At 36.6% G+C, this 26,470-nt stretch overlaps 1 protein-coding gene across 4 annotated transcripts in view; it reads left to right on the top strand.

Annotated features, from left to right (window-relative positions):
- LOC135223773 (uncharacterized) overlaps positions 1 to 25,871 on the top strand; it is a 28,509-nt gene extending 2,638 nt beyond the window's left edge. For 2 of the 4 annotated variants that reach the window (XM_064262550.1, XM_064262547.1), the window contains exons 2-5: positions 12,659 to 12,872; positions 13,152 to 13,373; positions 13,574 to 13,736; positions 16,190 to 17,230. In XM_064262550.1, coding sequence (XP_064118620.1) covers positions 16,206 to 16,835 — 630 coding nt within the window. In that variant the 5' untranslated portion in view covers positions 12,659 to 12,872; positions 13,152 to 13,373; positions 13,574 to 13,736; positions 16,190 to 16,205 and the 3' untranslated portion in view covers positions 16,836 to 17,230. Of the gene's footprint in view, positions 1 to 5,830; positions 5,965 to 12,658; positions 12,873 to 13,151; positions 13,374 to 13,573; positions 13,737 to 16,189; positions 17,231 to 25,659 lie in introns of those variants that run through there. The other 2 variants (XM_064262549.1, XM_064262548.1) reach the window with 2 other exon arrangements.
- Positions 25,872 to 26,470: the final 599 nt, after the last annotated feature.

The raw sequence follows: 26,470 nt of genomic DNA, 5'->3' as shown, positions 1-26,470 counted from the left end.
TGTGCAAGTACTTGCATGAGTCATCGAGAATCATCATTACACGCATTCATGTGGTGAGAGATGATGTGACCATTACTTAGCTTATCTCCACTGATACAAGTTTTCTAGTCAGAACCATAATTGTCATGCCTTGGAATTCTCTGGATGGTGTTTGATGGTGTTTTGTTTTCCGAATCTTCAATTGGGTAATTGTAACATACTGTACAGTCGTTGCCATCGTCGATATACCTACTGCATCCTTTTTCCACCATTTTCGTCTATTCACCGTGTTTGGGCAGACTAGTGCTACACGTAGTTATTACCTACATATAGGCCTTGTAGAGAAACTGTATCCGCTCCATTATTGACATAAGTCATCTGTCACATCCCCGTGTCATTCTCAGGTAGCGTATTGTCTAGTCTCACATATGTGGCAGAATCTCCCAACCCATCACATCACGTGAAGTAGTGTATTTATGTACCTTGTTGGTTCCAAAGGTAACCAATCAAGTATTCAGCCGTTAGGTATTGTAAGGGTACCGTACAACGAACCGAGTGGTGTGGTGTTACTGTGTCACTGTAAGAGTACATTTGAATCGATATTCCCGTGGTGAGTGTTTCCCCGATCGCACTCACATGGCTTAATTTACACAGTACTCGATGATCATGTACGGGAGGGTCTTGACTGCTGCCGTCAAAACCTTTGGTGAAAAATTTCATTCGCTTTTGCCGCCAGTCCTGTATTGAGGATGTGACCAAGATGGCGATCGCCACAAGAGGAACTAGAGATCGGTATCGACCTGCCTACGTAGGAGGAAAATTGGCAAAGAAAACGCCTGTTAGTACATAATGTTAATACGTGGTATTGATGTATGAATATGCTTTGCTTGTCGTAGCATAGGCCCCGTAAAGCACGAATTGTTGTAACGATGGCCTTCCTTTAGCCTAACCCTCTTATGGTGCCCCAATGTCGACATCACCCTGATCAGTAAATATGGACTAGAAATAGTTCCGTCCATTGATATCATATTTGTGGAAAGAGGCTATTCATGGGTTTATGTGCTTAGTAACGCTATTACTCTCTTTAGTAGTAAAATTATAGGTAGACCTAGGAATTGCTACATATTCTTGTCTGGTTTTCGAATATGATACAAATCTGAGTATCTGAATAGGTTTGAGTTCATATTTTACATGAGGTATCTGTATTTTAGTCAATCAAGGTAGTTTTTTATCTCTTATTTCCGCTTGTATTTCGTGTTTCAAATGTCATAAATAAGAGGAAATAACAGTAGACGGCGAAACCTTTCCCCAAGTGTTTACCAAAAAAAAAAAAAACTCCCATCGGGTCCCCATTACCGTAGGATAGTGTGTAAAGGTAAATTCTAGGTTAATTATAGCCGATCCCTAAAAATTAACGGTAAATTGTCCATAAGCAGCCAAAATACTACGGGAAACGTGTTTTGTTAACCGGTTAATATTACAAAGATTTGTAATTATGGTTGGGGACGTAAACGCAAAGCTAGTCTTCATTTGTTTCAAATAGCCATTTAGGCTCGGCATTAAAATTTTGATGTTTCAGGTAACCATTTGTATTCGTTATTATTAATAACAAGTTCAGGTTGTATAGTGTCCAACATAATGTTACAACTCTCTTCTGTATTAGAGTAACCGAAAAAAAAAAACTTTCCTACTGTTTCATGAGTCATGTTCGTTCGCATCTTGTAGTTCAACTACTTTTTTTGTTTTTGTTTCCTGTAATAATCTTATGTAATTTTTTGCTTATAATATACATAGTGATGTACTCACCTCTTTGTTCCATTACTGTTGGTGTCCGTATTTTGTTATTTTCTTTCTCAAGTTCTAAAGTTTGATTTATTACTCTTAAAATTATTATTCCACAAGTTATTTTTCTACCGTCATTTATTTGTTACTGGAAATTGGAACGAATTATGCTGTGAGCATAGTTTAAGATTTTCAGATTGGCAATTTTCTATGTACATATTTGTCTCTGAAATAGGTTTTTTTTTTTTACCTTAGTTATCTTGTGTCTTTAGTTGATCTATATATATATATATATATATATATATATATTTATATATAGATATAATATATATATGTATTGTATGTGTGTGTTGTGTGTGTGGTGTGTGTGTGTGTGTGTGTGTGTTGTGTGTGTTGTAGGTTTTTTTTTCTATTTAGTTTATCTGTGTCTTTAGCTCGATTAGATATATATATATTATTATATAGAATATATATATATGATATATATATTATATATTATATTATTTACTATTATATGTGTGTGTGTGTGTGTGTGTGAGTAGGTTTTTTTCTATCTTGTTATCTTGTGTCTTTAGTATATATATATTATATATTAATTATATATATATATATATATTATATTAATATACTATTATACTATATAATGTGTGTATGTGTGTGTGTGTGTGTGTAATATAATATAAAATTACATATATATATATTTATTTATTTATTTATATATATATAATATATCTTCTTTCTTCTTCCCAGCTTGTTCCCATTTTTATATGGGGTCGCCGTTTTGGATGAGCCGTTTCCATCTATTTCTATCTTGTGCTTCTGCCTCATCAATTCCCTTCTCATGTAAGTCTCCTCTCACACAGTCCTTCCATCTCTTTCTTGGTCGCCCTCTTTTTCTTCTTCCTTGCACCTCCACCCCCATAGTATGTCTCCCAGCGTGGTCCTCAAATCTCTCCTCCTCAACAGGTGTCCATACCATCTCAGCCTCCCTCCTGCACTTTCTTTGATACTTCCACCACCTTAGTTGACCCCCTTATGTAGTCATTTCTGATCCTATCCACTCTTGTTACCCCAGACATCCACCTAAGCATTCTCCTTTCTGCCACATCCATCTTCTTCTGCTCTGCTTTTCTCATGCTTGCTGTTTCCGTACCATACAGCATTGCTGTTCTTACCACCGTCTTGTGAAATTTTCCTTTATATATATATATATATATATATTATACACACACACACACACACATATATATATTTATTATATATATATTATATATATATATATAATATATAATATTATATTATATAATATTTATTATGATAAAATATATATATATATCAAATATATAAAATATAAATATATATATATACATATATATATATATAAAATATATATATTATTATATATATATATATATGTATAAAATATATATATATATAATTATATATATATATATATATATATATATATATATATATATATATATATATATATATATATATAAAGAAATAATTGCAGCTGAAAACGCTCATATGAATAGGTTGCTCTGGAATTTTTACATAAAGATGACGTTATTGCCCGTTCTAGTCTAGTTAGATAATTTTTCATGTTAGTGTTTGCACAGTTTGACTTGCATTAGCTCATTTTGACTTAATTTATTTTGCTGTGTTGGAAAGGTTGTCTATTAATAAATGTTCCGTCTTGAAACTATTCCGTCATGAATTACCACTCTTAAATGCCTTTTCGTATTGAGTAAATTGTTTTTATGTAACCGTTAGCCCTCGACTATTTCTTTTCTCGGTAAAATATAGTCGTGCAAGTTTTCTCAATTTGAATCTCGTATGTCGTCTGGCCTCTTCTTTTGAACATTATTGGTAAAATGCAAGTGAAACCTTCATAAGGTATTGAACAATATTCTAATGCGGAGAAATCGAAAGACCCCAACTCCCTTCCCCTGCCCTCCACACCTATAAAAGGAAAGCAGCGAAAACTATTGCTTAAAGCCATAGAGTAAGAAACTTCCCATTGCTACGCGATGGTGCAATAGCTCTCAGAACCCCCCTTTTCCTCGAATTATCAAGACGTGAATAATACTAAACGAATCTTCCACCCAACCAAGGTTGAGTCAGGAATGACGTGATTTAATAGCGTAATCGGACGTGAAACAACAACGTACAGAAAAAGAGGGCCCGGAACTTGATCGTGTAGTACGTATAAATTATGGGTTGAAGTCCTGACAAATAGTAAGATTTGTGTTTAAATAGGGCAGAGGTGTAGATTTTATTTGCAAGTTGCATATTAAAAGGGGAAAAGTATGATCCAGTGATGACAACGTAAACGATTGCAGACCCTCATACGCACAAGCCGCGTGTTATCCACCTCCAATCGTAGAGTACGACTGCTGAGTGCTGACCTTAAGCAGTGACATAAGGGAAGGGATAGAGATTACAGGACGACCTGGGATACAGTACGTTCTCTTTAAAGAGTTCAGTGGGATAATGCTGACTTTTAAAGCAAGATACGTGCTTTTCTTATACTCCTCATACTGAATCATGTTAACTTATTACGGTTGATAATTATTTTGAGGATCGTTCCCCCAAGAGTAGTATGGTTGATGAATTATTGAGGATCGTTTCCCCCAAGAGTAACGAACGTTTACTGCTTGTCGTTTGGTAGTTGCTGTTTAAACTAAACTATGTAGTTTTCCAAAGGTAACGGTGATTTGCATGGAAAACATGCATAACTGACGGTGTTTGCGGATAAGTTGCAAACATTTTGAACAATGAAAACTATTCAAATATGACGTAAATTGTGTCGTAAGAGGAAGCATACAGGCGAGTACTAAACATGTCTATCAGTGTTGCCAAGTTTTAAAAATTAGCGCTTTGCTAACGTCCCACTGGAAAGACCGGAAGGGCACTCGTAACGTTATTATAGGTGAACTCATTCGTCAGGAATGAGTGATTTCCGTAAGTAAGGAATGGTTCCGCTGTGCAGTTTCGGTGTTTGTCATAGCATGTTGTTAGAATAATAAGGTAGAGCAAAAAGTAACTTTTTAACTAAAGTACTTTACTAGATGTTACATGATAATTCTGGTGAAAAATTAAATAAGGACCTGGTAAAGTACTTTGTAATCTTATCCGCATCGTACCTCATATTATATTAAGCACTTTGCGGCCCTGCCGCCGACATCTCATTCATGTATGTTAACTCAGTAGTGCAGCAAATAATGTTCATGTAAATCAGTATGTCAAGAAACAAATCCGTGTCGGATCGTGTCATTTTTGTCAGTGTGGGTCGTGCACCACAGATCCGTCCGCACAACTGTTTATAACTTGAGCTCACCTGTAAATGTTTTTACGGGCTGCTCTGTGAGCAAGACCCCGTGCTTGACACAAGGTCAGCTTAATAAAAAAAAAAAAAACAACAGTAAATGTAATTCTACGGGCTGCTTTAGGAGCAAGAGCCCGAACTGGCCGGGCCAGCTTAATCTCAACAACGTAAATAAAGAATCAGTATATACAAAGAATCAGTATATACCTGTCTACCTGTCTCCAAATTTGACAGCTTCGCTTCATATCTGATACAAGTACAGGAGAATTGTGTTGTAAATACATTTACTTATCTAGGTTTATATGTACATCCCTCCACAGGGATGATAACCTCTCTGGGAACCGTTGTCAAAATAGTTGCTGTTATTGCTATCATGATTATTATTGTTAGACAAATTTAAAACTTTTCGTTTAAGCGTTGATGAATGTAGATCGTTGTAGCGTCGAAAATCTGGGTAAATCTAGTACTCCGTGTCGGGTATATCCTCGGAAGTTGACTTGCCCTAGAGGATTTTGGTTGCTCATTTTCGTAGGCTCCTAAGATGGAATGTTAGCGAAACTTGCTAAAATGTGCCTATATAATAACCTTGAGAAAATGGAACGCCACAAAGTTTTTTTTTTTTTTAACATTAAGTTGTTCATATTGGGATTCTTGTTCTTCCGAAGAATCTGCAATCAGACAGTTTATAAGCAAAAATAAAATTGAAATAAGATGAATCCATGTTCAGTTCAAGTCCTGTGCACTTGACGCGAGATCGAGAAATGTAGCGCAACCTTGTGTATCTGGCAACACTGATCAGTCGTGGTAAATACAACGTAAGAAGTCTTAGTACGAGAAGTTCAGCGAAGTATGTCGTTAGCAAGATATTTCAGGTAAGGTTTACCAGTGACATTTAGCCTGAATCAGTAACCCAAGTGAATTTAGACAACAGGTCCTCTGTAATGTGGAGTGATTAGTATTAATTAATGGTACCATTTCTGTCATATTTATTGGTCAGCGAGGGGGCTAACCTTACGGAAGGTTCAACCTAATTAGGGACCTAGGTAGGTATATTTGGTAAGGTTGGGTTTGTTCAACAGGTGGGTTTTTTTAACACCTTTTCGTACAGGAAAGTCTTGTACTAGTGGAAAACAGCTTTGTTATTGGCCTTTTGCATTTATGCAGAACCCGAAGTTGTAACGGAAGGCATGTTAGGTTTGTTAAGGTCAGGACACGAAATTAGGCAAGGTTAGGTATGTTGCCCCCTTTCTAGGCCTAGGCCTACCCGCCCTGCTGGACACTGCAATTTAGGCCCGTATACTGCAGCAAACTAAGACTGTGGGGGATGATCTATATAACTATTCCACGGCGACCTAGACTTTAGCAGTTGACGATTTCCTGTTATTTTACCAGCTTTACAAGAGTTCAAGGGAATGATTAGGGTAAAAAACCGCATGGTACAGGGGCGGACCATGTACGATCAATGTGTACAACCGCAAGAAAAGTACATTATAACACGTCCTGACACCGGAGTAGAGGTCTTTACCTCTGTTTCTCACCAACAAGAAGTTGCGACTGATGCCCATCTCTGATGTCAGGACGCGTTGTAATGTATTTTTTTGGGGGTTGTTCACACTGATCGTACATGGTCCACCCCTGTACCATGCGGTTTTTTACCGTAGTAGTATTTCGTTCTACTGTAACTGAAACTTTCAAATCTTGTACAGCAAGTTAAAATAACATAGGAAAACGTCAATTGCCATAGTCTAGATCGCCGCGGGATGCTTACATAGAAATACTGACTGTGGCAGTTGACTTTTTTCTATAAAATATCACCTGAACAAGGATTTTGAAGTAATATTTTTTTGGTCTGCTGTAATTATCCTGTAATTTTCTTAAGAACTCGATCCAACAGCAAGGAGACCGATGGGAATGTGGTTTACAATTCTATCCTATGGTAAGGGGGATGACCGATGGGAAAGCTATGACATTTGAAATCCCCCAGTCAGGTAATACGTTACCAACTCGTACCTGTGTCTTCCTCTCCCAGTGCCCCACTCCATCCTCCCCTAACTGGACATTTGGTGCTATGGTGGTTACGTGTCCCACACCCTCTACCAGAATTCAAATAAGGCGGTTTAAAGCTTCTTGGCCCCGAACCAAAACTTCGAAGATTGTTCAGCCTAAGTAGGCTGTGGCAGTTGATGTTTTGCTATGTTATTATACTTTACAAGAGTTTAAGGTAATATTTACCTAATATTTTGCCGGTCGACTGTAACTAGGCTAATCTGTTATTTACCTTACAACTCTACGTCGGTACATCACACCCCTTCTACTGTCGCGTAGTCTTGAAAGGTAAAATACGGTTCGGTTTAATTACAGTCGGCTGAATAGGTATTACCTTGAATTTCTTGTTCAGAAAGTAAAATAATATAGGAAAACATCAACTGCCGTAGTCTATTTTATCGCAGAAAGGGGATTTAGCATAAACTATCCCTTTTCCAGGCCTACCCGACCCCCTGCTGTGCATCAGCTGCTAATTGTCCAAGGGGCTACTGGTCTAACTGTAGCTTAGGCGTTTACAAGGTTGGGTAGGGTTGTAGACTAATTCCAAAGGTCCATTTTTTGAGTGAAAAGAGGAACAGGTAGAATGCATGTGATCGGTTTACACATTTTTGGGGGTTTGGGGTTGGGCAAAGCCCATATAGATATAGTTCATGTTCCCCGAGCAAATATTTTTTATATATAAAGAAAAATTAACTAGGGTTTGCTTGAATGCCAGATCCCGTACCTTGCACTTGCTCTGATATTGCATTTAAATTGCCAATTCCTTAGTTGGTTTTATTCCAGTAATTGATGGATGGTTTTATTCCAGTAATTGATGGGAATTAATGAAAACTTGGTAGGCTATCACCTGGAAGACAGTAGTGACAACCTTTGACTTTTTGTGGAAGTAGGTTGCACACCTTCAAGGACACTGCTATTTGCAGAGCACCATACGTAATGAACTGCAATATAATATGTTATGTTCTGTTTCTCCTGAAAACAATGCTTGGTCAGCTGTTCCCAAACAAATGCGTGCTCTGGGTTATCGTTATGTTATAATTACTGAAGACTGAAGTTGACATAAGATTGATTTCAGTATGGCTACATTTTCACCTAACCCTACCTATTGCTTGGTGCCATGGCCTGTGTACTGCTTCACTCACCAGGCCCCTGACCCCTTTCCTCCTCATGATTTTCTTACCCAATTATAAACATCCTAACCACACGCAGTCACAAACATGACAGATTTACCTGTGGAAAACTAAATAATGGTGGTATTAATTCCTTAACTTTGATATCTATTCAATATAGTTCATATCAAGAATGAGCCCTCCCTTTCTGCACTGAGAATCCAGACATTTCAAAAATACATGTGTTACTAGTCATGATCAACCATTGTAGTGGTATTGCATGCTGCATACGTGACAGGCAATGTGCCTGCCCCTGAAATTGATAGCAAATTAATATGGTTGATAGAAGGGAAAAAAAACTAAATCTAATGAAGAGCTTTGTAAATTTTTATCAATAAAATTTTTTAAAGATCAATATACGGAAGGGGGGAGGGCCCCCCTTAGAATTACCAAAATTTTACAATTTTTCATTAGTTCTATTATAAAAACTTCCTGTAATTCATCCTTGTTCATGGAGATGGATAAGAAGTTCCCCCTTGTAATTCATCCCTGTTCTTGGAGATAATTAAATTGTTAATAAGAATGAAAGTGAAATGGATAAAAACGGGCAGACTAAAATCGGCTTCAAACAGACACAGTAAACATGTCCTATCTTAAAGGTGGTAGAAAGGTAACTGGTGGGTCACAGGACGGCGGGGCCATTCTGGGTAATACATGCCACGTGAACTGGTAGATGCCAATAGGCCCTGGATCGCACAAGTTAAATTTTAATTTTACTGGTTTCCAGCTTGGCAATGGTAAATCCTAATGTAAAGACCTCCGGTTTGTTAGTTATGAAAAATACAAATTAGTTACAAATTTGTCATATTCTATTGAGGCTCTACTTGGCATGATTATGCCTAGAGAGAGTAGACTGATCAGTAACTGTGAGTCTGACTCCCTTATGTAGCCTACAAGGAAGGGTTGGGGAGTTGAATATGCATTCCAGCTGTAAATTTGTTCCGACACCGATACAAAACGGCCTTTTATAGCAGCTTGTATCTTGACCCCCAAAAAGCGCTGTTGTTGTATATATATACAATCAAACATAGCTTTGGAACAGTGGATGGGTATCGTAGGTATATGATGAAGATTTGGCTCCATGCAGTTTGAATGAATTTGGCGGGAGAAATGTCCTTAGTTCCATATGTCACTGTCACTATTGGCAACTCTTCAGATCACCCTTTAAGAGTGTGAAGTGAGCAGAGGAGCCATCAGTCTCTCTCGTGGTATAAGGGGAAAAGTCGTCTTAATTTTCCGTCCGATGATGCATCGTAAAAGCGTCTTAAATAATTTTACAACAGATATGCCAGGAATTTGTTCCCTGTTTTACTGTCTTTTATAATATTGTTAGAGCTGTAATTTACACCTTACAAAGTAAAGTATACTAAAAAAATATTAGAATGTAATAACCTTGTAAAATTAGTGTATATTTTACGAGTGTCATTGGGAAAAGAGGCCCGAGAAGGGGGTGGGAAATATTCACTTACAACTTTCGTGGAAGGTACGTACATCTTTTTAGAAATGTTTCTTATACCATGTGAATACAGAAGGCCCCGGTTACCACCATTTCTGTTTGAATGCGTTTGTTCAATTTATTTATAACTTGCTTTTAACGTAGGGTTTATATACCACCATTGTCTGGTTATCGGTGGCTCAGGTAAAAAGGTAAAGTGCCGTGGTTATCGGTGGCTTAGGTAAAAGGTAAAGTGCCGAGACTGCCTTATAAAATACAAACATAACTTGTGTGCCTTCCCCTTGGCTCTTTTAAGAAAGTTGGTATTACAAAATACAAACTGATAATGGTTTGGTTTAAAAAAAAAATATCAGATGACGACTACTAGCATACTATGGCTGAAATACAAGCAAAGCATCTTCATCAGATTTGGTTTGGTGGTTGTAACAAAACAACTGTTTTCATTAAGTTCTCTACGGCTGTAGAGTTTAAGGCCTCTCTTTCGACCTCTTGGTTGAAGAAATCAGTTGCTGGTTTATTTCAGATTTCGTAAAGTAACCTCATCCACTTCATGTTTCCAATAGTAATTTGGGGAAAAGTAAATTGTGGCTAAAAAATCTTCATTATGTAGTTATTACATAATCAGTGCGTCACAAAACACACTTCGTAGCACACAATGTCAATAGAAAGTGTTTTTTTCTTATCTGACCAGCTGTTTGTGTTGTTTAGTAATTTACTGTAGTGTATGCCTTGAGATATCTGTATTTTTGCATATTCTTGAAGAATACCCATTTTCTGTCTTTAGATAACTAACATTCATCATTAGGAACTTAGTGGTGGAAGTGCGCAGTGTTTCTAAAAAAAAAAAAATAATAATAAATAAAAAAATAACATACAGTGGAACCTCGACATACGAAAGTCCCAACTTACGGAAAATTCAAGTTACAAAAGCAAATATGAAGATTTTTTTGCCTCTGTATACGAAAATAATTCAGGTTACGAAAGGTTGTTACTGCAAAGTCCCGAGATTCGCCTGGACCACCGAGAACAATTTTAAAACTCATGCACCGCCAACTATGCAAAGGCGTTCCTTGACCATTTTGTGCGGCAGCGTTATTGTAAACACTGGAATTCGTTCAGTCACAAATACGTTTTTTGGTTGTTAATGTAAATTAGTGTTAGTGATTTCGCTTTCGTTCTAGTACATATTAGTAGTATATATGTAGTTTAAGTTAGGTATTGAATGGTCCAAATTGTTGTATTTCATAGTTTATTGGACAATTTAGCTTTTATTATAAAATTTATTGGGGTGTTTTTGTAGGGCTTGGAACGAATTAGGCAATTTACATGAAAAATGTGGTTCGAGATGCAAAAAAAATCAGGTTATGAAGGCTGTTTCGGAACGGATTAATTTTGTATCCTGAGGTACTACTGTAGTTATAGTTAGCAAGCCTATGGCTGCTGTGACCCAAGAAATTTGTGAATGTCTTGTTTATACCAAAGTGTCATGCCGAGAACTTTTTTTGTTTGTCAGTGATTGTGTTGTATCATCAGTATATAGTCATTTCTGGTTTTATATTGGTATTATTGGTTTTGTTATCCAAGAACATAGTATTGGAATAAAAAAGAGAAAGACCGAGACAGCATAGCCTTCATCATCAGGTGAGAAAGACTGAGACAGCATAGCCTTCATCATTGGGTAATGCTGCACCCTACTGCTGGTATATCGGCTGATTATGTAGCTCATGTTTTTGACGAGTGTATCATATTGTCAGTATTATTTTGATAGTTAATGTCGTTTTTCATTATCAAAGTTAGTGTAAAATATCAAAAGCAAGACTCACTAGTGCACTAGTGAAAAGTTTTACATAAGTGAAAAATGATATACAATTACTAGGGTAAATTATGTGTAGGTGTATGCATATTTGTCAGAAATATATCGGTATTTCATAAGGGGGAAGGGCGGGGTTTATAATAATTTTTTGTTGTTATTCCCATATTCCAGAGTTATATGTATTTTTTTGCTTAGTATTGTGTATGTGTCCGTGAGTGTGCTTGTTACATGTATATAATTTGTGTGTGTGGGAAGGGGCATTATAGGATCTTAAGGACCAATAGCCCTCCTGAATTCTAGTTTTCTATATCTCAAGTCTTTCCTAAGTGAATTATATTTCCTAGGCAACTTCTAAACTCCCTAGGTAATATATATTATCATTCATTTGAAAGTGTGTGTGTGTGGGAGGAAATTTTGGCGTGACAATCAAAATGAAGGTTTGTGCATTCGTTGACCTCTTACTAACAGATCAGTAAATTTGCAACCGATCTTTGGAAATTTTTTTTGCACCTTATTAGTTATAACTTTTTCTGTAAGCATTGGAAATTTTTTTTGCACCTTATTAGTTATAACTTTTTCTGTAAGCATTGGAAATTTTTGCACCTTATTAGTTATAACTTTTTCTGTAAGCTAGGCAAATTTCAACTTTTTAGGTAGAATAATTTAGAATTTACAGAAGTAAATGTCGTGTAGAACTGCAAAACTTTGATATATACTTTGGCATAGCACAGTGACCGTTACTTTGGGGGACCAACCTACATAAAAAAAAAAAATAATAGTAATAATAATTGAAAGTGTTACAAGATATGATTCTTCTCTCTCTCTCTCTCTCTCTCTCTCTCTCTCTCTCTCTCTCTCTCTCTCTCTCTCTCTCTCTCTCCTCTCTCCCTCTCTCTCTCTCTCTCTCTCTCTGCTCTCTCTCTCTCTCTCTCTCTCTCTCTCTCAGAAAATTATATTTGAAGACCAGAATCATCCTGGCTTTGGAAACAATTTTTTTTACAGAAATTGCGGGAGTGGCACAGATGACTAAAATAAATGCATAATTATTCTCTTGTTTATCTTTTGTAATTTATACATTTCAGGTCCACCGTTAGTGGGCACTTGAAGTAAATGCAGTAAACCACATCTACCCTCTCCCAAAACTGACAAGATTCCTTAACTAGATTGCTACCCTTGGCTATCTGTATATAGGTGGTTTTTTTTTTTTCGTCTTGCCGTGAGTTTTCTTGAGAGGTGCAGGGTATACTGCACATCTCTTGATTGCTCTGACAGCAAAACGACCTTTTGTGCAGAAAGGTAAGACAAGATTTTTCTCCATGGGAGTTTTTCTAAAAAGGCGATTGTGAAATATTGTTTGTATTATATTGTGATATATGTATAATGGAATATGTTGTTTGTATTATATTATGATATATGTAAATGGAATGTATTGTATGTGATATATTGTGATATATAGAATGGGACTTTGCTTTTATTCAAGATTGTTACCCACGGAAAGAAATAAGAGGTGTTCTTTAAGATATGCATTCATGTCTGATTACTTTATATACTTTATATATTTCATATATATTTCAGAGCATACGCAGGTGAATACGTCAACTCCCCCCTTTTCCTGAGAAGAAACTGTTACTGAATAGTAACTACTTGGCTATTACCACTATTGGTTATATTCTGTCCTTATTGTTCTTAAGGTTTTGAAGAGTGGTGCAGGGTATACTGCATTCCTCTTGAAGCCTCTAAACAATAAAGCAGTCTTGTACTACAGTAAATTAAACCAACAAAGTGATCTTCATCATTGTAAGTATTTAGTTCAGGAAATCTAGCCATAAATTCACAAAATTGAACCATAAATTTATATAGAAAATAAGTGAGAATATATATCCTATTTCCCTCTTAAAGTTCAAAAGGTGCAAAAGAAGAATGAACCGTAGAAAATGTTCTTTGGATGGAGGAAATGAAATGATGAATTTTGTAATTTATTATAATTTTTTTTTCAGGTTGACAACAATAACTACACAAAAATCCATTTCTAGAGGAATATCACCCCTTGCCTACGCAATTTACAAATTTTGTCCTTGTTGCCCCACGTTGTCTTAGCAGCTGCACAGAGTACACAGTATAACTACTAGTGCAGCGAGATAACTTCTTTGTGTGCTACAAGTAAGTTTGTTTTAATTTAATTATTTCTTCCAAGCATGTAGTTAAGGGGTGGATCATTATATATATGTCTGCAGTATGATGGTATTCAAATGAACCTTGAAATGTACAAACTTAATTTACTAGAACTATTACTTGCTTACTTTAGCGGGTTGGTGTTGGCTATTATTCTACCAGAACTATTATCTTTCCTAGTTTAAACGGGTGGATCTAACCACAGGGATGCAAAATAGAGGCCACTGTTTACACAATAATTGACAGCCTGTATAGTCTTGATTTCCCCTTTGTGCTGCGTCTATGTTACCCATAAAGTACAAAGGAAACTCATATTGTATTGCAAATAACACGAGATGGACGTTGTGTAAATTGATGAAAGCTAATTGCAATTTGATTTACCCAACATTTTTGTAAACTTGCTTACATATTTTGTGTAGACTAATTGATTGTAGAATGTGTAACTTTGTGTAGACTGATTGATTATAGAATGTGATAAATGTTTCAGGGGCTTGATTCAGTGCTTCTCATTAGCTGTTGGTTGAAAATCTTTATTACGCTAAAATTCTAAGCTTTCATATGAGATATGTTTTGGTGTACAGTAATGTGTATTGTCTTGAGATGGGAAATTTGGTAGACAGTCTGCCATTTTATAATACCAGTGTTGTTGGACAAGTACAGTATATCCAATTCTCAGCCGGGGAAAAGCATTAACTGGAATGTAGTGTTTGGCTACTTTGCATTCTCATTTCATAAATCCTGCCATATTCATTAAAGATAATGTGCACTTCTTCACTGCCTCTCCAAAAGTGCAAAAAAAAAAAAAATGTATATAACTCTCAAAAGCTATTGCATCTCCTCATTTCGAAGAAGCTCTTAAATAAATATTTGATCATTGATATACTCAAAATTGCTGAAACAATTTACAGAATTTGTTACTGAATTTAGTTCTTACAATAAGTATTCACAATTTGTCACTTGGAGTTCAGTTTCTTATCTGTTATGATGTGTGAGCTGTAGTTATAATTTTACAAAATAATATGAATTAGGAAAAACATGTATAACTGGGTAAAATTAGCACTGTTTGACGAGTGTCTTGCAAAAGAGGCCCCACACAACCTTGTAAAAATAGTCACATGCAACTTAACGTGGAAGGTACAGCCCCCCCCAACATGTAGAGGTTAAATGTTAAAGGGGCTGTTATGTGCAGTTTTATCGTATGCAAGTGTATTAAGTGATGTTGGTTTACAGTATAACCTTGCATTGGCCCATCCTACCATCTGTTCATGTGTATTTGCATTTATATCAAATTCAGATTTTAAGCCATTGAGTAAAATGTATTAAAGCATTCCTGTTAAGTGTGCCATATAAAATTTATCGTTACAACAATGACTGAACTTGTACAATCACACACAGCTTTCTGTCTGGATAGTCTTGGGGAAGAGGTTTAATTTCTCTCTCTCTCTCTCTCTCTCTCTCTCTCTTCTCTCCCTCTCTCCTCCTTCTCTCTCCTCTCTCTCTCTCTCTCTCTCTCTCTCTCTCTATCTCTCTCTCTCTCTCCCTTTTCTCTCTCCTCCTCTCTTCTCTTCTCTCTCTCTCGGGCCTTAGGAGCTGGGGTAGAAATTCAATATTCATCACCCCAGGCCGGTGGAACTTTGAGGTCAGCCAATTTAAAAAGAAGAAAAAAAAAAAAATGTTAGTGGAAAGAGGGAGATATGCAAATGCACATGGCGTAAGAAAAAAAAAAATTTATAACAATATTTCCTTACCTTTTGCAAGAAGTTGAAAATGACTATGCATTTACAGCCCCTTTTTGGGGCCTCTCTAACAAGACAGTTTAAATTTTACCAAGTTATACTTGAGTTTTCTAATAAATTTATTTTGTAAAAGTAAAATCGCTGCTCACAATATCAAAACAGATAAGTTAAGTTGTGAATTATTCACTACATAAATTTATGCTTTTTTTCCTTAAAAAAAAAAAATAAATAAATAAAAAATTTATTGTGCCTTTCCGTGCCGCGTAATATTGTTACTTGCCGGGAGTACCTGTTACTACTCATATGAGGGTACTAGCCTACAACTATTTCTGGTGCTTGTATAATGAGTAGGAATTTTGGAACTAAAGTATAGTAACGGTATGTTTTATACATTCAACTTCCCTGTCAGATATGTACTTAGCTATAGACTCCGTCGTCCATAGCTAAGTATATATCTGCCAGGTAAGTATGTATAAAACTTTGTGTCATGACAATAACATTTTACTTTGCATCAAGGAATGAATTGTTGGGTCGATTGATTCATAATGATTAGGTTTTACAAATATTAAAGGTAGTTGCTTAACATGTAGGTAATATATGTTTTTGAATCAACATTTAAAGGAATTGAAGAAGCCTGGTACATATCAACACCTTATGGAATCTAGTAGATAAGTTTGTGTATTTTACCTATCTGAAATTTTTCAGGAAATTTTTATTGGAGATGGTTGCACCTTATGATGTTGGAGACCCTGTTCGATCTTTTGTCAAAGTACCAGGAAGTGGAACAAATGTGGCTGCCAAGGCACTTGTCTGTGACCTGTCACATGTGTCAACTGTAGCAGCAATCGCTCCCATACCTATTCAGCCTATTCAAGAACCTCAGCCATCACCAGCAGCAGCTGCAACACAAGATGTTCCAACGGAAAATGTGAAACACCAGAAGACTAAAGTTCCTCCTGAAGGTACTCTAGCAGCATCACTGAAAGATGAGGACAACAAGAAAATTGTTAAAACCAGGAAACGGTTACTTGAAGATGCAGATGGTAAACATGGCGTACAAGAACCTCCCTCAAAGCGAGTAAGAGAAGTTCCTCGAAGTCTTAGTGTTAGCCAGGATGTAAAGGATGGAAGCGCCGACAGTGTTGGTACCAACACTGTTGGTAGTGGAAGTTCATCATCATCCATTGGAACACAAACTGATTTCGTCAGTATGGAGGCAAGGGAGACCAGTATGCTAAGGGAGCAAAACAAACTACTTCAACGCCGATTGGATATCTTCAAGGAAGTTTTTAGGTCCAAGAAACGGTTGGGTCAACTCATTAGAGCCTTGGAAGTTGGGAAACCCAGTTAAAGCATCTGCTAAATTGAATGTGAGTGAACCATTCTAGTATTTCATGCATATTTGTGGTAGAATATGCAAGATCTTTCCAGCCAGGCGAGTTTTTAACACAGCAACTTTATTGAATCATTTATTGTTGTAATTGCATCAATATTAAAGTTTGAAAATGCTTGTACAAGGAAATTTCAGTACTTGCAGTTTCAAAAATTTGAAATAGCTGTGTTAAAAACCAGAAAAGGCCAGGATTGGGCAGAAATATAAAAATGTTGCTCACCTGAAGCTAGAATTTTCTGTTATCAGAATACAAGAGTAATTAAAATTAATTTGTACAAATTTGTAAATTGGAAATTTTGAGCCAAAACAGTTTTATTGAATTCTCTTTAGCTTTGGTTGTTTTGAAAGAAAAATGTAATTTCATAAATGGCGGGGCCTAAGACTCTTCTCTCGCCTCTCTCCTCTACTCTTCTCTCTCTCTCGTCTCTCTCTTCCTCTCTCTTCTCTCTCTCTCTCTCGTCTCTTTCCTCTCTCTCTCTTTCTCTCTCTCTACTCTCCTTTTCTAGAAGCCCTTCAATAAAATGAGCTGAATAACACAGAAAACCTCAGAATGTAAGACAATGATCACTCTGGTTACTTATCTCCAGACTGTTGAGTCTGGTAAAGGAAATCTTGCAAGTTCTACTCTCAACTGAAATTAATTACAATTACTATATTACTAGCATAAAATCATTGATATTTACAAGAGCATAAAAATACCCCCTTCAGGGTTAGAGACTTTGATGACCTGTGCATCTCGTTGAAACTATAATCATAGGGCATATTACTACTGTAAGATCTTTTACTGCTCTGTGAGTAAGGGTAAGAGGTTTGAAATGGGGAACATCTTTGATTATCCTTGAAAATCCAATTTGCTGTTGATGAAAAACCCCAATTTGCTGTTGATGAAAAATCAAAATCTTTTGTAACACTTCTTTTATGTGGTAAATGGTGTTGAATTGTGCTTACTAAAAGTGTTGGGTGCATGCAATGTAGAATGGTTCATCAGTCATTGTGTTGGTTGTGTTAAATAATGCTGTACTAAGTGGGGATTTTTTAATTATACGTAAATAGTTGTAACATCTTTGAAAACAAGATAGAATAGTACCTGGAATATTGTTGTAATTTGTAAGAAATTACAAGTATAAAGTCCATTTTCTCTAAATGAATCTGAATGATTTTACTGTTCTGCTGTTTGCAGTAACAAATATACATATACCACTGAGGTAAAACTAGATAGAAGTCTGAATTTTGTAGCCAAGAGCATCGCTCACTTTGCAAGAAGAAAATGAAGAAGGCAGATTGTTTATGTTGCGAGATTTTCCACATGTAATTTTTTAAATGCGAGCTTCTCCACGAGAGTAATTTTTAAAATGTTCTGTTGGCCTTTTCTGATTTCAGGATCTAATCTGTGGCTAGGCTTTCAGTCAATTTTCATTTGAGTTACAATACGTGTTGTGTTATGAATTTTTCACAAATAATCTTTTAAAAAGCAACATGAACAAGCTGTTTCCTCTTTATACTCCAGTTTGGTGAAGTACCACTTCGTGACGGGTCAATTTATCCTTATTCCAATTAGGTTCTCCACCAGTGTATTGAGGATTGACATATTTTTCCCTTTGTCACATCATGTGACGTCTCAACCCATTAGGCCTCATCTGCATCCATTTGACAATTTGGTGAAGTATATAGTCAGTCCACATTCCAATCTGGTGAGGTACCAACTTTTGTGAATTGGGGGTTTTGCCTTGTCATGCCTTTTTGGTGAAGTACCAGTATTTATGAAAAGGCCGTTAGCTTTTTCAAAGTCCAGTTTGGTGAAATACCATTATTTGTGAATGGGTTCAGTGCCTTTTCACATTCCAGTTTGGTGAAGTACCAGTTTTTGTAAACAACCTCCTTGCTTAATCAGATTCCAGTTTGGTGAAGTACCAGTTGTTGTGAACAGGCACCTTGCTTACACGTACCAGTTTGGTGTAGAACCAGGTTTTGTGACCAAGTTCCTTGCTTATTCATGTTCCAGTTTGGTGAAGTACCAGTTTTGTGAATCAGTTCCTTGCTTATTCACATTCCAGTTTGGTGAAGTACCAGTTTTGTGAACAAGTCCCTTGCTTATTCACGTTCCAGTTTGGTGAAGTACCAGTTGTTATGAAGAAGCTCCTTGCTTATTCACGTTCCAATTTGGTGAAGAACCATGTTTGTGAAGAAGTTCCTTGCTTATACATGTTCTAATTTGGTGAAGTACCAAGTTTGTGAACAAGTTTGCTTATCCATATTCCAGTTTGGTTAAGCACCAATTTTTGTGATGAAGTTTTCTTGCTTATTCACGTTCCAGGTTTGGTGAAGTACCAGTTTTGTGTCCTATTGCAGTTTGGTGAAGAACCATTTTTTTTTAGAGAAGCTCCCTTGCTTATTCACAATCAATTTTGGTCAAGTACCAGTTTATGTGGAAAAGTTTCCTGCTTATTCACGTTCCAAGGTTGGTAAAGTACCAGTTGTGAATAAGCCCTTGGTTATTCATTATTCATATTCCAATTTGGTGAAAAACCCTTTTTTTGTGAACAAGTCCATTGCTTATTCGCATTCCAATTTGGTGAAGTACCAGGTTGTGTGAACAAGCTCTTTGCTTATTCACATTCCAATTTGGTGAAGTACCAGTTTGTGTGAACAAGCTTCATTTGCTTATTCACATTCCAGTTTGGTGAAGTACCAGTTTGTGTGGAAACAAGATCCTTGCTGGTTCAACATTCCAGTTTGGTGAAGTACCAGTTTGTTTGAAAAAGCCTCTTTGCTATTCACATTCCAGTTGGTGAAGTACCAGTTTGTGTGAACAAGCGCTTTGCTTATTCACTTTTCCAGTTTGGTGAAGACCAGTTTTGAACAAGCTCCATGCTTATTCACATTCCAGTTTGGTGAAGTACCAGTTTGTGTGAACAAGCTCTTTGCTTATTCACATCCAGTTTGGTGAAAAGTACCCCCCACTTTGTGTGAACACTCTTTGCTTTTCACATTCCAGTTGGTGAAGTACCAGTTTGTGTGAACAAGCTCCATGCTTATTCACATTCCAGTTTGGTGAATACCAGTTTGTTTGAACAACTCCTTTGCTTTTCCACATTCATTTTGGTGAATACCAGTTTGTGTGAACAAGCTCCTTGCTTATTCACCTTCTTATTTTGGTTAAGTACCTTTGTGGTGAAACAAGCTCCTTTTGCTTATCACATTCCAGTTTTGGTTAAGTTTACCGAAGTGTGTGAACAAGCTCCATTGCTTATTCACGTCCAGTTTGGTGAAGTACCAGTTTGTGTGAACAAGCTCCTTGCTTATTCACATTCCAGTTTGGTGAAGTACCAGTTTGTGTGAACAAGCTCCTTGCTTATTCACATTCCAGTTTGGTGAAGTACCAGTTTGTGTGAACAGCTCCTTGCTATTTTCACGATCCAGTCTTTGGTGAAGTACCACCTAGTTTGTGTGAACAAGCTCCATTGCTTATTGCACAATTCCAGGTTTTGGTGAAAAGTACCAGTTTGTGTGAACAAGCTCCTTGCTTATTCACATTCCAGTTTGGTGAAGTACCAGTTTCTGTGAAGAAGATCCTTGCTTATTCACAATCCAGTTTGGTGAAGTACCAGTTTTTGTGAACAAGCTCCATGCTTATTCGCATTCCAGTTTGGTGAAGTACCAGTTTTTGTGAAGAAGATCCTTGCTTATTCACAATCCAGTTTGGTGAAGTACCAGTTTTTGTGAAGAAGATCCTTGCTTATTAACAATCCAGTTTGGTGAAGTACCAGTTTTTGTGAAAAAGCTCCATGCTTATTCGCATTCCAGTTTGGTGAAGTACCAGTTTTTGTGAAAAAGCTCCATGCTTATTCGCATTCCAGTTTGGTGAAGTACCAGTTTTTGTGAAAAAGCTCCATGCTTATTCGCATTCCAGTTTGGTGAAGTACCAGTTTTTGTGAAGAAGATCCTTGCTTATTCACAATCCAGTTTGGTGAAGTACCAGTTTTTGTGAACAAGCTCCATACTTATTCACATTCCAGTTTGGTGAAGTACCAGTTTTTGTGAAAAAGCTCCATGCTTATTCACATTCCAGTTTGGTGAAGTACCAGTTTATGTGAACAAGCTTCATGCTTATTCACATTCCAGTTTGGTGAAGTACCAGTTTTTGTGAAGAAGGTCCTTGCTTATTCACAATCCAGTTTGGTGAAGTACCAGTTTTTGTGAAGAAGCTCCATGCTTATTCGCATTCCAGTTTGGTGAAGTACCAGTTTTTGTGAAAAAGCTCCATGCTTATTCGCATTCCAGTTTGGTGAAGTACCAGTTTTTGTGAAGAAGATCCTTGCTTATTCGCATGCCAGTTTGGTGAAGTACCAGTTTTTGTGAACAAGCTCCATGCTTATTCGCATTTCAGTTTGGTGAAGTACCAGTTTGGTGAAGTACCAGTTTTTGTGAAAAAGCTCCATGCTTATTCGCATTACAGTTTGGTGAAGTACCAGTTTGTGTGAACAAGCTCCATGCTTATTCACATTCCAGTTTGGTGAAGTACCAGTTTGTGTGAACAAGCTCCATGCTTATTCGCATTCCAGTTTGGTGAAGTACCAGTTTTTGTGAACAAGCTCCATGCTTATTCGCATTCCAGTTTGGTGAAGTACCAGTTTTTGTGAAGAAGATCCTTGCTTATTCACAATCCAGTTTGGTGAAGTACCAGTTTTTGTGAAGAAGATCCTTGCTTATTCACATTCCAGTTTGGTGAAGTACCAGTTTTTGTGAAGAAGATCCTTGCTTATTCACAATCCAGTTTGGTGAAGTACCAGTTTTTGTGAAGAAGATCCTTGCTTATTCACAATCCAGTTTGGTGAAGTACCAGTTTTTGTGAACAAGCTCCATGCTTATTCACATTCCAGTTTGGTGAAGTACCAGTTTTTGTGAAAAAGCTTCATGCCTATTCACATTCCAGTTTGGTGAAGTACCAGTTTATGTGAACAAGCTCCTTGCTGGTTCACATTCCAGTTTGGTGAAGTACCAGTTTGTGTGAACAAGCTCCTTGCTGGTTCACATTCCAGTTTGGTGAAGTACCAGTTTGTGTGAACAAGCTCCTTGCTGGTTCACATTCCAGTTTGGATAAGTACCATTTTGTGTGAACAAGCTTCATGCTTATTCACATTCCAGTTTTGGTGAAGTACCAGTTTATGTGAACAAGCTTCATGCTTATTCACATCCCAGTTTGGTGAAGTACCAGTTTGTGTGAACAAGCTCTTTGCTTATTCACATTCCAGTTTGGTGAAGTACCAGTTTGTGTGAACAAGCTCTTTGCTTATTCACATTCCAGTTTGGTAAAGGATCAATTTGATTGTTGATAGACACTGTTGAATCACAAATTCATTTGGTGGTTACATAATTTCATGAATAGTCTCACACTCCACTGAGGAATTTTACCTTTTTCACTTGACTATTTAAGATGGTGCCTGTGCAGTAAGGGTCCTGTTTATGAAATATTGCAGCGTCTATTTTCATTCAAGTGTGGTGAAGTATTGGGATTGCTATTTCATGTAGATAATTTCAACCTCGTAAGTGACTTATCGATGCAGTTAGAAGTTAGGTCACTATTGTAATGATATCTGTCAACAGCGTCTATTTTCATTCAAGTGTGGTGAAGCATTGGGATTGTATTTTCATGAAGATAATTTCAACCTCATAAGTGACTTATCGATGCAGTTAGAAGTTAGGTCACTATTGTAATGATATCTGTCAACTCTTAGGCACACAAAACATGTATCATTGCCCACCAGTACTCCATGGTTGGTGCAGTTGACAAGTTTTCATCATTGCTGTTGGTTGTTGGTGTATTTTTTTCTTTGTATCATGGCATACCACATCTTGTGAACACATATTAGTAGTGATAAATCAGCTCAAAGCTTGTTCAAGTCATTGTCATTTGCCGTGGTTAGTTTCCAGCTTTATTCACCGTTTCAAGGAGGAAGATGAGACTCAGTGTCCTGAGGAAGGCAGGAATGCAATAAGACAACAACAGAGAGGACCTGGAACTACTTATTAAACAAACAAACAAACAAACAAATCTCAGTTGTTGTTTTATGCCTTCCTGTCTTCAGCTTAGCTTGGGCACGGGAAAAAGTATCCCCTTCCTCCGTGGAACAGTGAGTGGAGCGGTAAACTAACCATGGCAAATGCCAATTATATGCACCGTTTCATTAAATTTTGTACCAGCCTTGTGCAGATTTATCACCGCTGATACTTGTTCATAATGTAGTATGCTGTGACATTCATTAAAAAGTGAAAACCACACTACCAAAATTGACGAAACCAGTGGACATATGGCATTATAACACTGCAAGAAATTGTCACCTGCACTGACCATCGAATACTGTAGAGGGCAGTGGTGTATGTTACTTGGTGCGCAAAAGTTGACAGATATCATTACAATAGTGCTTTGGCTTAACTTTTAACTGCTTTAATAATGCATTTCTGAGGTTGAAACAATTTTTGTGAAAATACAAGGCATTGTATACAAGACTAAATCAGCTGTGCTGATGCAAATTTTTTTTTATTTTAAAAGTTTGCTTGATACTTTTCAAGCTGTGTTGCAGTTGGTTATATTTTATTCTGTAAGTTTTGCTTTCGCATAATTAGTTATAATTCATTCTGTAAGTAAGTTTTGCTTTATTATAGTTATAATTAATTCTGTAAGTAAGTTTTGCTTTGAAGTTGCAGAATTATTTTTGTTTAAGTACAGTATGCGACTGTTTGCTTCACCTATTAGGGAAACGGACAAAAGCTTTTGTTTTTAGGTATAAGTATAAGCAATATGTTACTTTAAGCCCTCCATTTTCTCCAGTATTCACTGCCTTTCTGAGGTGTTACACACCTATCCAATATCCAGTAATATGGTTAGAAATGTTGATAAACTTTATTTTTAGGTCTCATACTATAAGAGCTTCCCCCCCCCCCCCCCCTCATATAACTATGAAAATCTAGGCTTGACCTAACATTTAAAGTATGACAAATTCCTAATAGTTATCAATACAGGAAAGGAGTCTTAAAATTTATTTTCTTACACTATTAAGTCAATACAGGCAAGGAGTGTTAAAATGTATTTTATTAGATTATTAAAATCACTGTGAATCATTTGTGAGTTCCAAATTAAAAGTTTCAAGGATTTTATTTTTTATTTTTTATTTTCTTTTTATTTTTTATTTATTTTTTTTTATCTAGTTCAGGATCAAAAATTTCAGATATTTTACAGACGACGATGATTTATTTATTTATTATTTATTTTTTTTTTTTTGACCATGTAACATTCATTGTTGTGTGGCAATACTAAGTATTGGAAATCTGGTGTAAGTGATTTTAACAGTTAATTATTATCTGATAGTCCTTAGTCAAATTTGTTGATCCCATCGTTGATGAAAAGACGAACGAGTGTAAATTTTAGATTCCTAAGCCTGTCTGCAAGTTATATTTCTGAAAAATTTTTGTGTAGTCAAATGGTGTTTTGTCCCACTAGAGGGAAAAAGTGGTCTTAATACTGTTATACTCCAATAATGAAACTTTTTTGAAACTTGTAGTTATAGGTTTAGTATTAAGGTGGTGTGTTGGCTAATTTGTCTTCAGACATGGCCTGCAAACGTATGTAGAGGTATTGATTGCTGCACCAGGACCTTTCAGGGCGTTGTGTGGAGCCAAAGTATTGCCTAGGGGAAATGTAATGTGGTGTCTAGGGTGGGTGGGTGTTTGGCTATTTAGTCTCCGGAAGTGCCGTGCAACGTGTTGTGGAGGAAAAGATTTCTGCATGGAACTTTTGGGCCCATGGCCTGCAAGTTTTTTTGGGGAAAAGATTTCGTCACAAGACCTTGCAGAGGGAGGTTGGAGCTAAATTAGTGTTGGTTGGTTGGAGTGGTGTGAGTTCGGCTATTTGTCTCCAGACATGCCCTGCAAGGTTGTGTGAAGGAAAAGATTCCTGCACAGTAACTTTCAGGCCCATGGCCTGCAAGTTTTTTTTTTTTTTCTTCTTCTTCTTCAGACATGCCCTGCAAGGTGTTGTGGAGGACTAAGATTTTTGCAAAGGACCTTTCAGAGGAGTTGTGGTGCCACAGTACTTGGATCTTGGGATTGTAGGGGTGTGTCTATATCCCCATTCCCCCATAAGATGTGGGGGAAAACATTTCTGCAAGGGCCAGCCAGTCGCTCATTTAGGTGAACATTACCTGTTAGGAAACAACAGGAGTCTGTCTATAAATATGTAGGGACAATTAGATAGGAAAATCTACTGGTAGAAATATATATATATAGAGTGAGTGTAGAGTAATGAAAGAATCTACCAGGAGAGGTAGATTCTTTCATTACTCTACCCTCACTACGTATATATATTTCTACCAGTGGATTTTCCTATCTAATTGTCCCTACATATTTATAGACAGACTCCTGTTGTTTCCTAACATACAAACCGTTACTTGTTTACAACTCCTGTGATAGCCTAAGCAGAGAACATTCGCTCTCCCGCCATCTCAAACTATACTGTACCACTTTTATAATGAGTTTTTCTTTGTGGGATGTTTTACGTTCTTCAGTTTACCTTCCTCCAGTGGAAACTACACAGATGTATGAAACACTGGTTCCGTATGATTGCTAAATCTCCATATAAATGGCTTGGGATATTGACTAACACTTACTGGTGGTTAGCTGTTTTATATATAACTGATGGTTAATAAATTTACCTTTTACTGGCATTTGTACTGTTATTCATTTCCTCCACTTCACTCACTGAAAAGTAAGGTTTTCTTTTTTTCAGAAGTTTTTACCATGCTGTGCTATGTTTATGGAAATATGAAGAAAATTTTATTTATTTTTGGGAAAAACATGAAGAGGAGGAGTATTAATTTTGGGGGAAAACATCGTATCAGCTTCTGTTATAATTACTAATGGATATATATGGAGTATATGTACTCATGTTTTGTAATCTTGTTGACCTGTTTGAGGAAAATAAAATTATTGCTTGGCAAACGTGTTTCCATTTACTATTTCCTAAAAGTGAAGCATGACGAGGCAATCCATATGTACCCTTTTACAGACATTAGTGTTCTTATGTTTATCTTTTTCACTACTGCCTTACATATTATTAAAACGGTATTTGCCAATGTACACACACGCACTCAATCGCTGTCATGCCAATGATCAAGCGACAAAGAGCAGTAGTACTGTGTGGTAGCACTAGAAAAAAAAAATTAATAGACCCTCCACTAGATTCAAATGTAATTTAAACTGATTATCAATATTTTACACCCGGAAAATTTGTAAGTCGATTGATGCTCTTGGATGCAGGTCAATTGAGCTATGAATTACCTAACGTTAAATTTAATATTTCAACTAGTTTGTATAAGGCATGATTAAAACTCCTGACCAAAAAAAAAAAAAAACGGTTGTATAAGGCATGATGAAAAGCATATCATCTGTCTAGTGAACAATAGTAAAATTAAGTGTAAGTAGATTAAAACCCTAGCATTCAGGACATTACGTAAGGTGTATGAGAACTAAGGAAATAAAGTGCAACGGTACACTCCTGGCTGGTATAGTACATCCTTCCCAGTAACACTTTCCACCTT

The sequence above is a fragment of the Macrobrachium nipponense genome, chromosome 10, assembly GCF_015104395.2.
Source record: "Macrobrachium nipponense isolate FS-2020 chromosome 10, ASM1510439v2, whole genome shotgun sequence".
Classification (NCBI taxonomy): Eukaryota; Metazoa; Arthropoda; class Malacostraca; order Decapoda; family Palaemonidae; genus Macrobrachium; species Macrobrachium nipponense.
Note: the sequence above shows the minus strand (reverse complement) of the source record. Positions and strands in the feature narration are given on the sequence as shown.